This window comes from Centruroides vittatus, unplaced genomic scaffold (assembly GCF_030686945.1).
Source record: "Centruroides vittatus isolate TY-2023 unplaced genomic scaffold, ASM3068694v2 scaffold_149, whole genome shotgun sequence".
Taxonomy (NCBI): domain Eukaryota; kingdom Metazoa; phylum Arthropoda; class Arachnida; order Scorpiones; family Buthidae; genus Centruroides; species Centruroides vittatus.
This window is the reverse complement of record NW_027122681.1, coordinates 2,295,504-2,306,525: the sequence shown is the minus strand read 5'-3', so window position 1 is coordinate 2,306,525 and position 11,022 is coordinate 2,295,504. Positions and strand designations below refer to the sequence as shown.

Genomic DNA, 11,022 nt, shown 5'->3' with positions numbered 1-11,022 from the left:
TAGTTTTGTAAATAAGTGTGTGTGTTTGTGACACGTTCAAATGTCAAGTTGGTATTCATTGTGGACTTTTTTTGCATATTTACACAACTTGTTGCAAATTTTTAAACAATTTATACCATTTAGTCTATAAAGATACAAAGCAGGATTAGACCTAAAGGCAAAAAAAAAAAAAAAATTATCTTTTCTGCATTATATATAAATATATTCCAGTGTAAAAGATGATCTTAAGTGATATATACATATATTTTTAAATATTTTTTTGTTATTCCAACAAATTTATATATATTTTTCACAATTGTTTATATTTAAATTTGCACTAGACAGTCAGAAAGCTGAGTTTTTTTTTACTTTAGTCTGCTCGCCGACAGACCCCGAATCGATGTAAGAAAAAAAACTGTCTTTGTATCTCTATTATTTAAACTCTATGTAGCCGTCAACCGATAATGCATTTTGTATTTATCCACGACGTTCGGAGCGGGCGTCGGCATCGAATGTTTCCAGTTTTATGTCATTTTTTTTGTACAGATTGAGATTGCTTCGGCACCGACTTCTCGACAAAACGGTCTGTAGCTTGTTGCTAATCGACTCTGTGTGCAAATTATTATATAGCACAAATAAAAAAAAAAAAAGAAATATGGTTGAATGCATTCTCTTTCCTTACGAAACAGTTGTACTGAATGGCAAAATATTATATTTTAATCTTTCGTCTGTACAAAGTAAGTTTCTATAATAGTTTACACCGACTTTCAGTGGAACATATACAGCAATATCAAAATAATACATATTCCTATGACACAGCCGACAATGATGGAATCTCTGCGTTTCCTTATGTTGATTCGTTGCATCAAGCTGTTGATCATGGGGAAACGATCTTGAACGCGTTAAGGAATAACGAATGTTTAAAACCTTCACCGTTTAAATCGTACAAAGGATACTAGCCAGTGTCGTCATTTTAGTTTGAATGGCCTTCATCGCAATTCTTTGATTCAATAATTCGTCTTTAGTTTTAACTGCAATACTGTTAATTTTACGTAAGAATCATTGATTTTTCTTGGCGCGTTCTCGTAACGAGACGGCTTACCTGATTTGTTCGTCGACCATCCGATCCGAACTAAAAAAGCAAATTGAATTAAAACCACGTTAAATTTGTGTTGTTTTAACAGCATATCCGACTTACCTCCTTACGTGTTCGTGTTCCTTCATATATAATTCGTTCCTTCTATTCAGACCAGAATTTTTATACGAACTGAAATTAAACAGAAATTGATCCTTAATCTTACGATACCGAATTGGAGTTTGAACTTTTTTAAATGCTTCAAATATTCTGACCATCAAAAAAACGGTACCTGATCTCTCTGTTGACAGAGCCTAGAAGTTCCTCTCGCTGCCTTTGTGCTTGTATATTCGCACTAGTTTTCTGAAATTCTAACGTGTAATCTTGCAGTATTTCCCTGTGACGTTGTAAGGTGTGGAGAACGGTCGCGCTAGAAACCGACAGGCCCTGTACTTGGGTAAACGAAGCCATTTTGTCGTTCACTTCCTTCAACTGAAAGGAACAATGATATAGTCTTATGTAATGGCAAATTTTTAACTCCCAAATTTTATTACTCACTTTTGCTAATAGCTGCTCGATTTCGAGCATTATCGTCTCAAACATGTGTTCGCTGCTTACGTTACTCAATAAGGGAATTGTATCCGAACTGAAATTTAAAATACGATAATTTTAATAATTAATAAACCTAAACTGCCAGATTATTTCTAGGTTATATTAAAACTGTCTACCTTTAATCAAATTAGCTTTATCATCTTGGATGTAATTACCGATTTACACTCGTGTTGTCGTGTCACGAATTTCTAGTAATTTTTTTTATATTCATCAACGATGATTTATAAATACATTTTGCGGCCATTGATCGTGTCAGATGCCGATAGTGTTGCCGAGTTAACACAAGCAAACCACGCGAATAAATTAATCAAGTGTAAAAAATGTCTGTCAAAATGAAAACAACTCAACAATATGGAAACGTTTTTGATTTTGTAGGGGAAGAGAAAAAAATCTTTATTTAAAACTAGACTTTCCTGAATACAAATGGTGATCAAGAAAAAAATTAGTAGTAAATTACAGTTAATACATTATCAATTAATTAAATTTAACAAACATATTTTAGGTGTGAAAGAAATATATTCGGTCGATATAGTGATAAAAATTTCATTAACAATTACAATAATTTGGCATTCATAGAAAACAATCTTCATCTCTCGGTAATATCAATCATTAATAAAGTGTGGGGGAACGTAGAGTATGTTAAATCTACAACCGCTCTGTAGCATGGATAAAGTTCGGGACGGCCAAATGGAAAAAGAAAGAACCCAATATATCTGGACGAATTGTCTGCGAAAATCTGAGGATCTGATCCGTACTCAAATTCACATTTCGGGACGGCGGGCCGATATATTTACTGTTTCGGAAATAATTGTCGGGAATTGTGTTAGAATCCAGTTTTTATATAAGGTCACGTAATAAGTTTGCTCAGATTTTGACGACTTTACGTTTCTATTAAGGATGCATCGATAAGCAAAATGGCCGACTAGCGTTAATAGTTAATTATATTATGATTATATTATTATAAAATTTCATACGATAAAAATAGTTTAATATAATAATTATTTAAATTATATTTGTTACTTATTTACTAAATATCTATACAACGTACTGATTTTGAAAATATCTATTTTTTGTTCAATTAAGAATTGTTCGTAAGATAGAATATTGCAAAAAGAACAATGCTTTTTAAAATATTTGTGGTAATAACAATTTTTTTTCGTATTATCTGATCTCGGACATCCAAGAAGTTCGATGTCGAAATAACCGTAGCTTCAGTTTTTAAAAAGATTTTTTTTTCCCTTATCTATCCACGTTTAAATAAAAATAATTCTTTATACGTTGAGAAATAATTTAATAAGTTTTGTAAATTACTATGTTCGATCCAGCCAGTTATATCCGATGGTTTTTCGTCTATAAAATTTAACCCGTGAATTTTTTTGGTAGTAAAATCGACTTGTCATTGATCTTTCGTTGGTAACTGATGCTTTTTAACAGAATCTATAGCCCAAGATTTCTCTTAAAAAATTAATTTTGTGATCAGTGCTACCCAAACCACTACTACTACTCTTTACGCACAGACCTCTACGCACATGTTTTTTCCCGCGAGTTTTAATACAATTTGTTGCCAATAAACATCCAAGAACAACCAGTATGTCTCATCGGATGCCATGGTCGACTGACTGACTGAGAGATTTTCCTCCTCGTGTGTGGACAATAGGAAATTCTGAATTTCCTCAAGGCCAGGCCAGTTATTGCTCAAAGGATTTCCCTTTAGAGGCATTATCATGCTTTACACATACAGTGCAGCTGACACTAAACAAATGCATATTTTCTCAACAAGATGTGAAAACTGTAATCACAGTTAATAGAAATATTGACACACATTTTAATCATTCTGCTGTAGCTGTAAGCAAATTGGAAGATTTGCAAGACAAGTTAGGTTTGCAGAAACACAAATTCAGGATGTTCCTACTTGCTGGAATTCTACATACTACAAGCTGCAAATAAACTTGGTACAGCAGAAAGCCTTTGCGATGTGTGCTATAGATAACAAAATTCCTACGTTGAGCATGTATCAGTGGTCTCTGACTAAAAAATTGTTCTACTTTTAAAACCATTCGAAGAAATTACTGTGGAAGCCAGCAACCGAGAAACCACCTCATCTTCAATAATTCACACGATAGAGAGCCTGAAATTATTCTTATTATCAAAAGCAAAGGGCAATAGTTCCTTTAGTGGCATTAGTACCACAATAGGACTAGAAAATTCAATTAAAAAGATTTTCAGCATATATATAAAACAAGTCTTTATGCTTGTCATCTTTATTAGATCCAAGATTCAAAATGAAATTTCAAAAGAAAAAAGATACGGTAGAAGAAATAAAAAGATGTACAATCAATAGCTTAGATGATGATGATAATTCAAAATCTCAAGAAGAATTAAATCCTGAAGCTTCTATTTCTGGAGATGATCAAGATGGAGGATAATCTCTAAGTTTTCCTATTTATTTGATGAATTAGCTTCTGGTAAACGAAAGAATAAATAAGAGCATGTTTTTAAAAAGAAAGGAAAAGTTACAATAAACCTAATTATACAAATATATGTAATAAACGGCCAGAAAAATATTTTGAAAATGATCATGGGCCACATTACATACATTAGGAATCAGAGTTGACCTGCAGGCTGTCTAGTTGACCCCATTCTGGATTGGTTCACACTGCCAACAATGGTGTGATAAATGATAAAACGAACATCTTATCATTTATCTCCGATTATCATCTTGTTCGACATTCGAAAGTTAGCCAAGATTCGACACTTGTCATCGTTGTAATGGTACCGGCCAATCGATGTTAACTTTCCACAATTCTCTTTGAACAAGATGGAGGAATGGCTAATTTCACGTGCCATAGAAACACTTTGGCTCATCAATATCGAAGACATAACATTTTATTCCACACATCCATTTTTAAAACAAATCGATCTGGTCCAAAAATGCAGAAATCCACAGAATAATGCTAAGTCTAATGTAAACTGCACGTGAAAACTAACAAACAGTGCGAATGCTTTGGCAACGAACAAATACGACAAAAGACACGCCATCATTATCGTTTGGCAGCCGTGGTTTTCATCAGCATTAACATGGTCTAACTTATCAATTTTACTAAATAACTGATATTAGATAATGGACACGTGATGTTTGACAAAATCAACTTTTGCAATTATTAGTTCTAAGCATGTATCCGATGTCTCAAATTAATAATATGCATTACTACTAACTTAGTCACTATACTCGGCAAATTAAACATTTGCATTTCAGTTTTTACCGACTGTACTTTATCAGCTAGTTTCCAAATTAGCAATAGAATTTCTCTGAAATGTATTATTGTTAAATATCTATAATAATTCTGATTCTTTATGTGTAAATACTTACTTTTCCGAAGTCAAATCGTGCGATCCATATGTCGTACCCAATTTACTAAATGAAACTAATTTCAGATCGATTTCATTCTCTAAATTTCTTGCCTGCCTTCTTAAATCTGTTTAAGAAAAAATATGTTAAATTATTCATCTTAAAACTGGATTTAGATAGATGTTATCTATGGTCTATTGTCTGCTAGAAAGTGATGGATAGTTTGTCCCAATTGCTAGTTTTATTTGAGATAAAAATGTATTTGTTAAATATAACTTTTTATTTTTTTTATAATCGAATTTATTTCTTTATTAGGCTTGATTAGCATAAGTGACCGAGCACCGTTTTGCCCCACGCTCACCTTAACAGGTCCTGAATGTAATACCCACTCTTCTGTATCTGTTGGATGATTGCAGTAACTTAGCCAATTATATTGTATGGTACCTATCCTAAACTGTAACTTAAGATTGTGATTACCAGGACTTGAATACATACAAAGAGCCTTAGAATCATCAATAGTAGCTACCGAGCTTTTTTGATGTCGATCATTATACACCACGACATCTAACGTTTGGTCTAAACTAGGATTTTCTAATTGAGGAGGGTCTTGTTATGATCCACCTATTCACTTTTGTAACCTAGAGAAGTGTCCACGATGCTTTTTGTTTTCAATGCATCAAGAAGTACAAGTACAGTAGTACAGTAGGTTGAGAATTAGTGCTCATTAATTAAAAATGACTATTAGAGTTGTATAAATATCTTTAATTGTAGATATCATCTGCATAGATTTATTACATCTTTATCAAAACTTGCCCTATCCTAATGACTCCAAATTGTAAACAAGTGATTCCTACTCCTGAAACCATATGGTCTAAGGAAACCAAACTCCAAATACCAGTTCTTTTATTTCTTATAATTTTCATTAACTCAGATCAAATTCTTAAGAGGAGACAAGGCTACATGACAGACTAAACCCGATACAGTGGTAGCCACAAGACTCACTCCAAGAGTTACCTTTTGGCTTTCCAAAGGAAGAGCAATGGTAATCAGGGTCCAGAGTGGTGGCTCTCCATTTAATGCACTGCAGGCAAAATGTTTTTAAGGAACATCTTGTGACTAGAGATGTTGCAATTCTGTGGAAGAACTGATTCCAGAATTGAAACAACTCTCAGATAGAAATTGTAATAAAGTTAAGATCAGTTCTCGCAGTATTGCCGATAAAAAGCCTTTCGTATCACTTTCCCAATAACCTATTTCTATTTTTATCCAAGACATTACCTACTTTTGAAAATAGTCTTTTTGTGGATATAGAGATTACAATTATGACTAAATGTTTTTGTGCTTGCTTGTACAATCCAGGGAAGACTTTCCTCATCTCAGATCAGAGTTCCAATGGATTTGAAGACAACACTGCCACCGGACTGGCAAAGTGTTCGTGCAATCCATCACCGGTAGTTCTTTGTACAATTGTCGCTTCAAAACTTGAAAGAGCTACCTTCTTTTAGGCCCTAGTCTCATCCGAGTCACTATGAAGTGTCAGTGTGTGTGGTCCCTCTTAGGTTTGAGATGGCTTTGCCAAAAGCTTTTGGTCATTAACCAAAACTTTTGAATCTATGATTAAGTGTGACAAAAGCAATGGGAAGACAGAACCAAATCTTTTATTTATATTATTGAAATGAATATCTTTTGCAGTTATCGTTGTCGTCTGTTTTAATTTGCTTTACACACTAACTCATCGTTGGAATAATTTTAGAAATGGAGACACAAGTTTCACCACTTAGTTCTCCAGCCGTGTATTCCGAGGATTTTAAAAGTTTGATCGTTTCTTTAATTATTTCTGTCTCCCAAATGCCTAACATTTCAGACACTTCGGGGTCATTCAATACGACTGAGTATAATGGTTCCTTCATTCTAAGAAAGAATCAATTCCAGAATCGAATCGGTACAATTGCAACAATGCTACTTACGACACTTTCCAGAAAAGCTCATTTCATAAGGTTCTCTAAGATATAGTGAAGAGACACTAGGTTATATACACTAGTAAAGTGTTTATTGCAGTTAGACTGGTTTGAAGAAACCGAAGTAAGCTAAAATGGGACAGAGTCAGCCTACCAAAAAACTTTAATCCGACGATGTCGTTTCTGCAAGAAATTTGCATTTGGCTGGATTGGCAGACACGACTTAGGTAACCTGACACACTAACAACAATACACGACTGTATTTTTGTTTTTTCCTATCCATTTTGCTCTTAGGAAGGTCATATTTTACTACTAAGGACAAAAGGATTCGGAACTGAAGTAAAGATCATCCTTACCGAATACGGATAAGTTACAATAAGAATAAGTGAGGTTGGTAGGGAAGAGTAGGGTTGTCTATGTTGTTTGTGGACATTCCCTAATGTAAAATGTTTGCATGATGTTAAATTATTAAATATGATTAAATTTGTGAGGTAGTCACGTGCAGATCCACGTTTCTTTGACTTTTTTACAACTGTGAGAATGGTTTACAGCTGTGAGAAACTCTCAACTCCCTCATCTATAGCTACATTGTATCTGTTTGACACTTATTGCGCCGCTGACAGTTGATGGCGCAATGAGCGCCATCCAGCAGTAAATTGTCAACAACAATTAATCGAGTGAAAAATATTCGTATTCATCCTTGTTATATACGCCCGAAGCAATTATTAGTCGATTCGTAATGAAAATTTGTGTAAATTAAAACGTTAAATATCGAAAATGTTGAGATTTACCTTCCCACTGATGAGAGCTCGCCATCTTGGGCAAGTCAGTATTACTCATTTCCGGTTACGTTGAACAAAAGCGGAAAATCGTCATAAAATAAATGGTTTAAATAATTGCTGAAATTAATAAATTTTTAATTTAACTTTTAATCGATGTATTATTAATACAAAATAAGATTAATAAATAATAATTTTATTCATTAATTTAATTTATGCAAAGTGGCTACGTGGAAACGTGTCGCGCTTGTTAAGATAGTCCGAGCGTTTCCGTTCCCTGAACACTGGGATTTCGGTCGTGGGTTCGCGTCTCCCTAGGACGGGCTGGCCACATGGAGTTTTCCGGGTTTTCTCCACGTCTGTAACGCCTGAATAGAGGCCAGTTACCCTTAAAAGACCTCCCGGATGGCATTATTTCCCCGCTCTCACGTAAGGCCAAACAGTTAACCAGTAGCCGAGTGTATAAAATCACCGAACACTGGTAATTGTAGATTCGACCCTCGCCAACTAGCTGCCACGTGGAGTTTTCTGGGATTTCACGTTAGTAACACCTAAATAGAGGTCAGTTTCCCATAAAAGACTTCCCGGGACCTTCCCCCTCGGCAGATCGCCCACGTGTTGCGTTGTCGTAATCGAGTAAAACCAAGTACAGTACCTATACCTTCTGCTCTTCATGCTACTCGAAGCTCGTCTCTCAGTTTCATAATGTACTTTCTTGTACTGTGGTTATCATCGTTATTGTAGATGGTTTTCTGGTAATACCCGCTCACAATTATTTGTATCGTCTTTGTGTTATTTACAATGTACTTTCCCTCTAGGATACGAATTGTATCCCCTGCTCTGTAAATACCCAATTCGCCTCTTTTTTTTCCCGTAAACTACATCTGTCGGTTTTAATCTTATACCATACATCATCTTCCTAAATTATAACCTGTATTTCCTGTTCAGTAAATATCCTTTTGTCTCAATTTTTCCGGTATACTATAATTGTCGGTATAAACTATACCTTGTGTGTTCTTCCTAGGATACAAACTGTATTCCTAGCCCTGAGGTTACGTCTATTGTTCCATTATCCACAATAAACTTTAATTGTCGGCTCTAATTGTAATAAGGATGTATGTTAAGGACTCAAGTAATGACCAATTACACGTGCACGAATTTGGCGAAACAACAGTAATTTATTCTAACAGTACAATAACCGCGAGATGCTTCCTAACCCTCAAGTTTACACGATACACGACTTAAAACTAACGAAATTTACAATACTCTATATACATATATACATACACATTTTCCTTCTATACAATAATTGCATATATTAGCCTTCGACGAATCACGGTATTATGTTAAGTAAATGCAACACGATCTCGAGTTCCAAGCGTTCCTTTTCTTTACGTTAATTCACAAAACTAATAGTTCTTTCCGATACCTGAACGTAATTTACGTCACCAGAAGTACGTCCCTCGTTGATACTTCTCAATTACACTACGATGGAAACGGATTGTGCTTCCCGACTGAAAGTGGTCGCCCTTTCTAGACTCCTGTTCTCCCGGTCTAACTCCGACGTCCTTGCTGACCCTTCCTCGGCAACCTTCCTCGACGAATCCAAAAGCAGCCAAAAAGTGTCCTCAATCGTGAGAGTCCCTCAATTTATATTTCCCGCTCTCCGGAAGTCCGCTTCACTTATTGTCCCACTCTGGACCAATCAGAAAGCTTCTCACGTATCCTAAGGTGACATCATAAGAAAATTCCACGCGACACGGTACAAACCAAGAAAACCCGATACATACAAAAAGGAAACCGAGAAAATAATTAATAATAATAATAATAACAATAATACATAGTTGCGTAGCACTACATATCTCCCCCCCCAAGCGACTCACTTCCCGTAGTGCAAACTACGGAAATCAATTTTGCGTTCACGTAGGTTATAAGGTTTCTTACGCACCTCAAGGTCAGTGCACTTCTGCACACCACTTGTGTCAACACCTTGCGTGTTAGTGACCACCCCACGTCTCCTCACCAACCGATCATCCAGGACTTCATCATCATCCTCCAGTACAATTCCTCTATCCTCCCTCTTTTTTTTCTTATTACAAATCGGATAGCCATAGCAAGGTTTTAGGCGATCGACATGGACAGTCTCCTGATCCTTCATATTGCAACCCTCCACACGATACGTAGTTGGGTTTATCACCTTGGTGATCCGAAAGGGTCCTTTATAATTATAAGAAAACTTATTCCCTTTAACACCTTTCTTTCTCACCCAAACCCTCTGCCCTTCCGAAAAACTTACTAATGTTCTCCCTTTGCTTCGATAATCCCTTCCTTTCTTGTTGTAATTTCGCGCATGGATACTCGCATTTTCCCGTAATGCACGGAGTTTCGTGACCAGGAATGCCCTACGCTCATCGGTAGACATATCATCAGGCAGGTATTCGATATTAGGGGTACGGGGATCAACACCATACAAGAGGAAGGCAGGTGACTCATTTATGGCAGTGTGGTGCGAATTGTTATAGGCAAAACATGCAGAAGGTATCATTTCATCCCATTCGACTCTCCCATCGTCAGAGGATTTAGTTATCATTTCGACTAACGATCTGTTCACCCGTTCGCACGTGCCATTCGCACAAGGTCGATAAGCGGTAGTAATGTTCCTCCTAATTCCTAACCACTTGCAACAGTCCGAGAATAAAGATGATAGAAAGTTGGTACCTCTATCGGAAATAATTACTTCTGGGGCACCGTACCTACAAACGATTTCATTAAATATTGTATTACTCACAGACCATGCAGTTTGGTCCTTCAAAGGGTGTGCTTCGACGAAACGAGTGAAAATATCTACTATTACAAGGATGAATCGGTTACCGCTGCTCGATGTGCGGATAGGTCCTACTATATCCACAGCAATCTTTTGGAAAGGTGCCTCAGCCGTCTCGTTTTCTTGGAAAGGAGCCTTTCCTTTGTGTACATTATGCCTCTGGCACCTTTCACACGTCTTAATGACACCTTCGACCTTCTCCCTCAAATTCCGAATATAATAGTGTTTCTCAATGTTAATTATAGTTTTTCGCACGCCCCAATGCCCCGACAGATTGTTTTCGTGAACAGCCTTAATCACTTCCCTAGCAAGATCCTCCCCTACGCATAATTGGCTAACATACTTGTCACGGGACTTCAAGAGGCTTCTTCTATACAGGCATTCGCTTATTACTACATACTGGTGCATATAGCTCCCAATATTTCTATTCCCGGGGCTTCTCAGTA

The 11,022-nt window shown here is 36.1% G+C and overlaps 1 protein-coding gene across 1 annotated transcript; it reads right to left on the bottom strand.

Annotated features, from left to right (window-relative positions):
- Positions 1-668: 668 nt before the first annotated feature.
- On the bottom strand, positions 669-7,814 carry Gos28 (golgi SNAP receptor complex member Gos28). The gene is made up of 8 exons (XM_067285001.1): positions 7,765-7,814; positions 5,037-5,142; positions 1,613-1,700; positions 1,347-1,546; positions 1,178-1,246; positions 1,082-1,111; positions 936-1,018; positions 669-871 (listed from the first exon to the last, which is right to left on the bottom strand). Exons 1-8 carry the CDS (start codon positions 7,811-7,813, stop codon positions 747-749), a joined length of 750 nt encoding a protein of 249 aa, XP_067141102.1. The 5' UTR covers position 7,814; the 3' UTR covers positions 669-746.
- Positions 7,815-11,022: the final 3,208 nt, after the last annotated feature.

Excerpts from the sequence above, each read along its gene's own strand:
- Gos28 (XM_067285001.1), bottom strand. The coding sequence starts at position 7,813 with ATGAGTAATACTGACTTGCCCAAGATGGCGAGCTCTCATCAGTGGGAA. Across the intron at positions 1,547-1,612 it reads TCGAGCAGCTATTAGCAAAA|TTGAAGGAAGTGAACGACAA; the intron begins GTGAGTAATAAA and ends TGTTCCTTTCAG. Across the intron at positions 1,019-1,081 it reads ATGGTCGACGAACAAATCAG|TATTGCAGTTAAAACTAAAG; the intron begins GTAAGCCGTCTC and ends TAAAATTAACAG.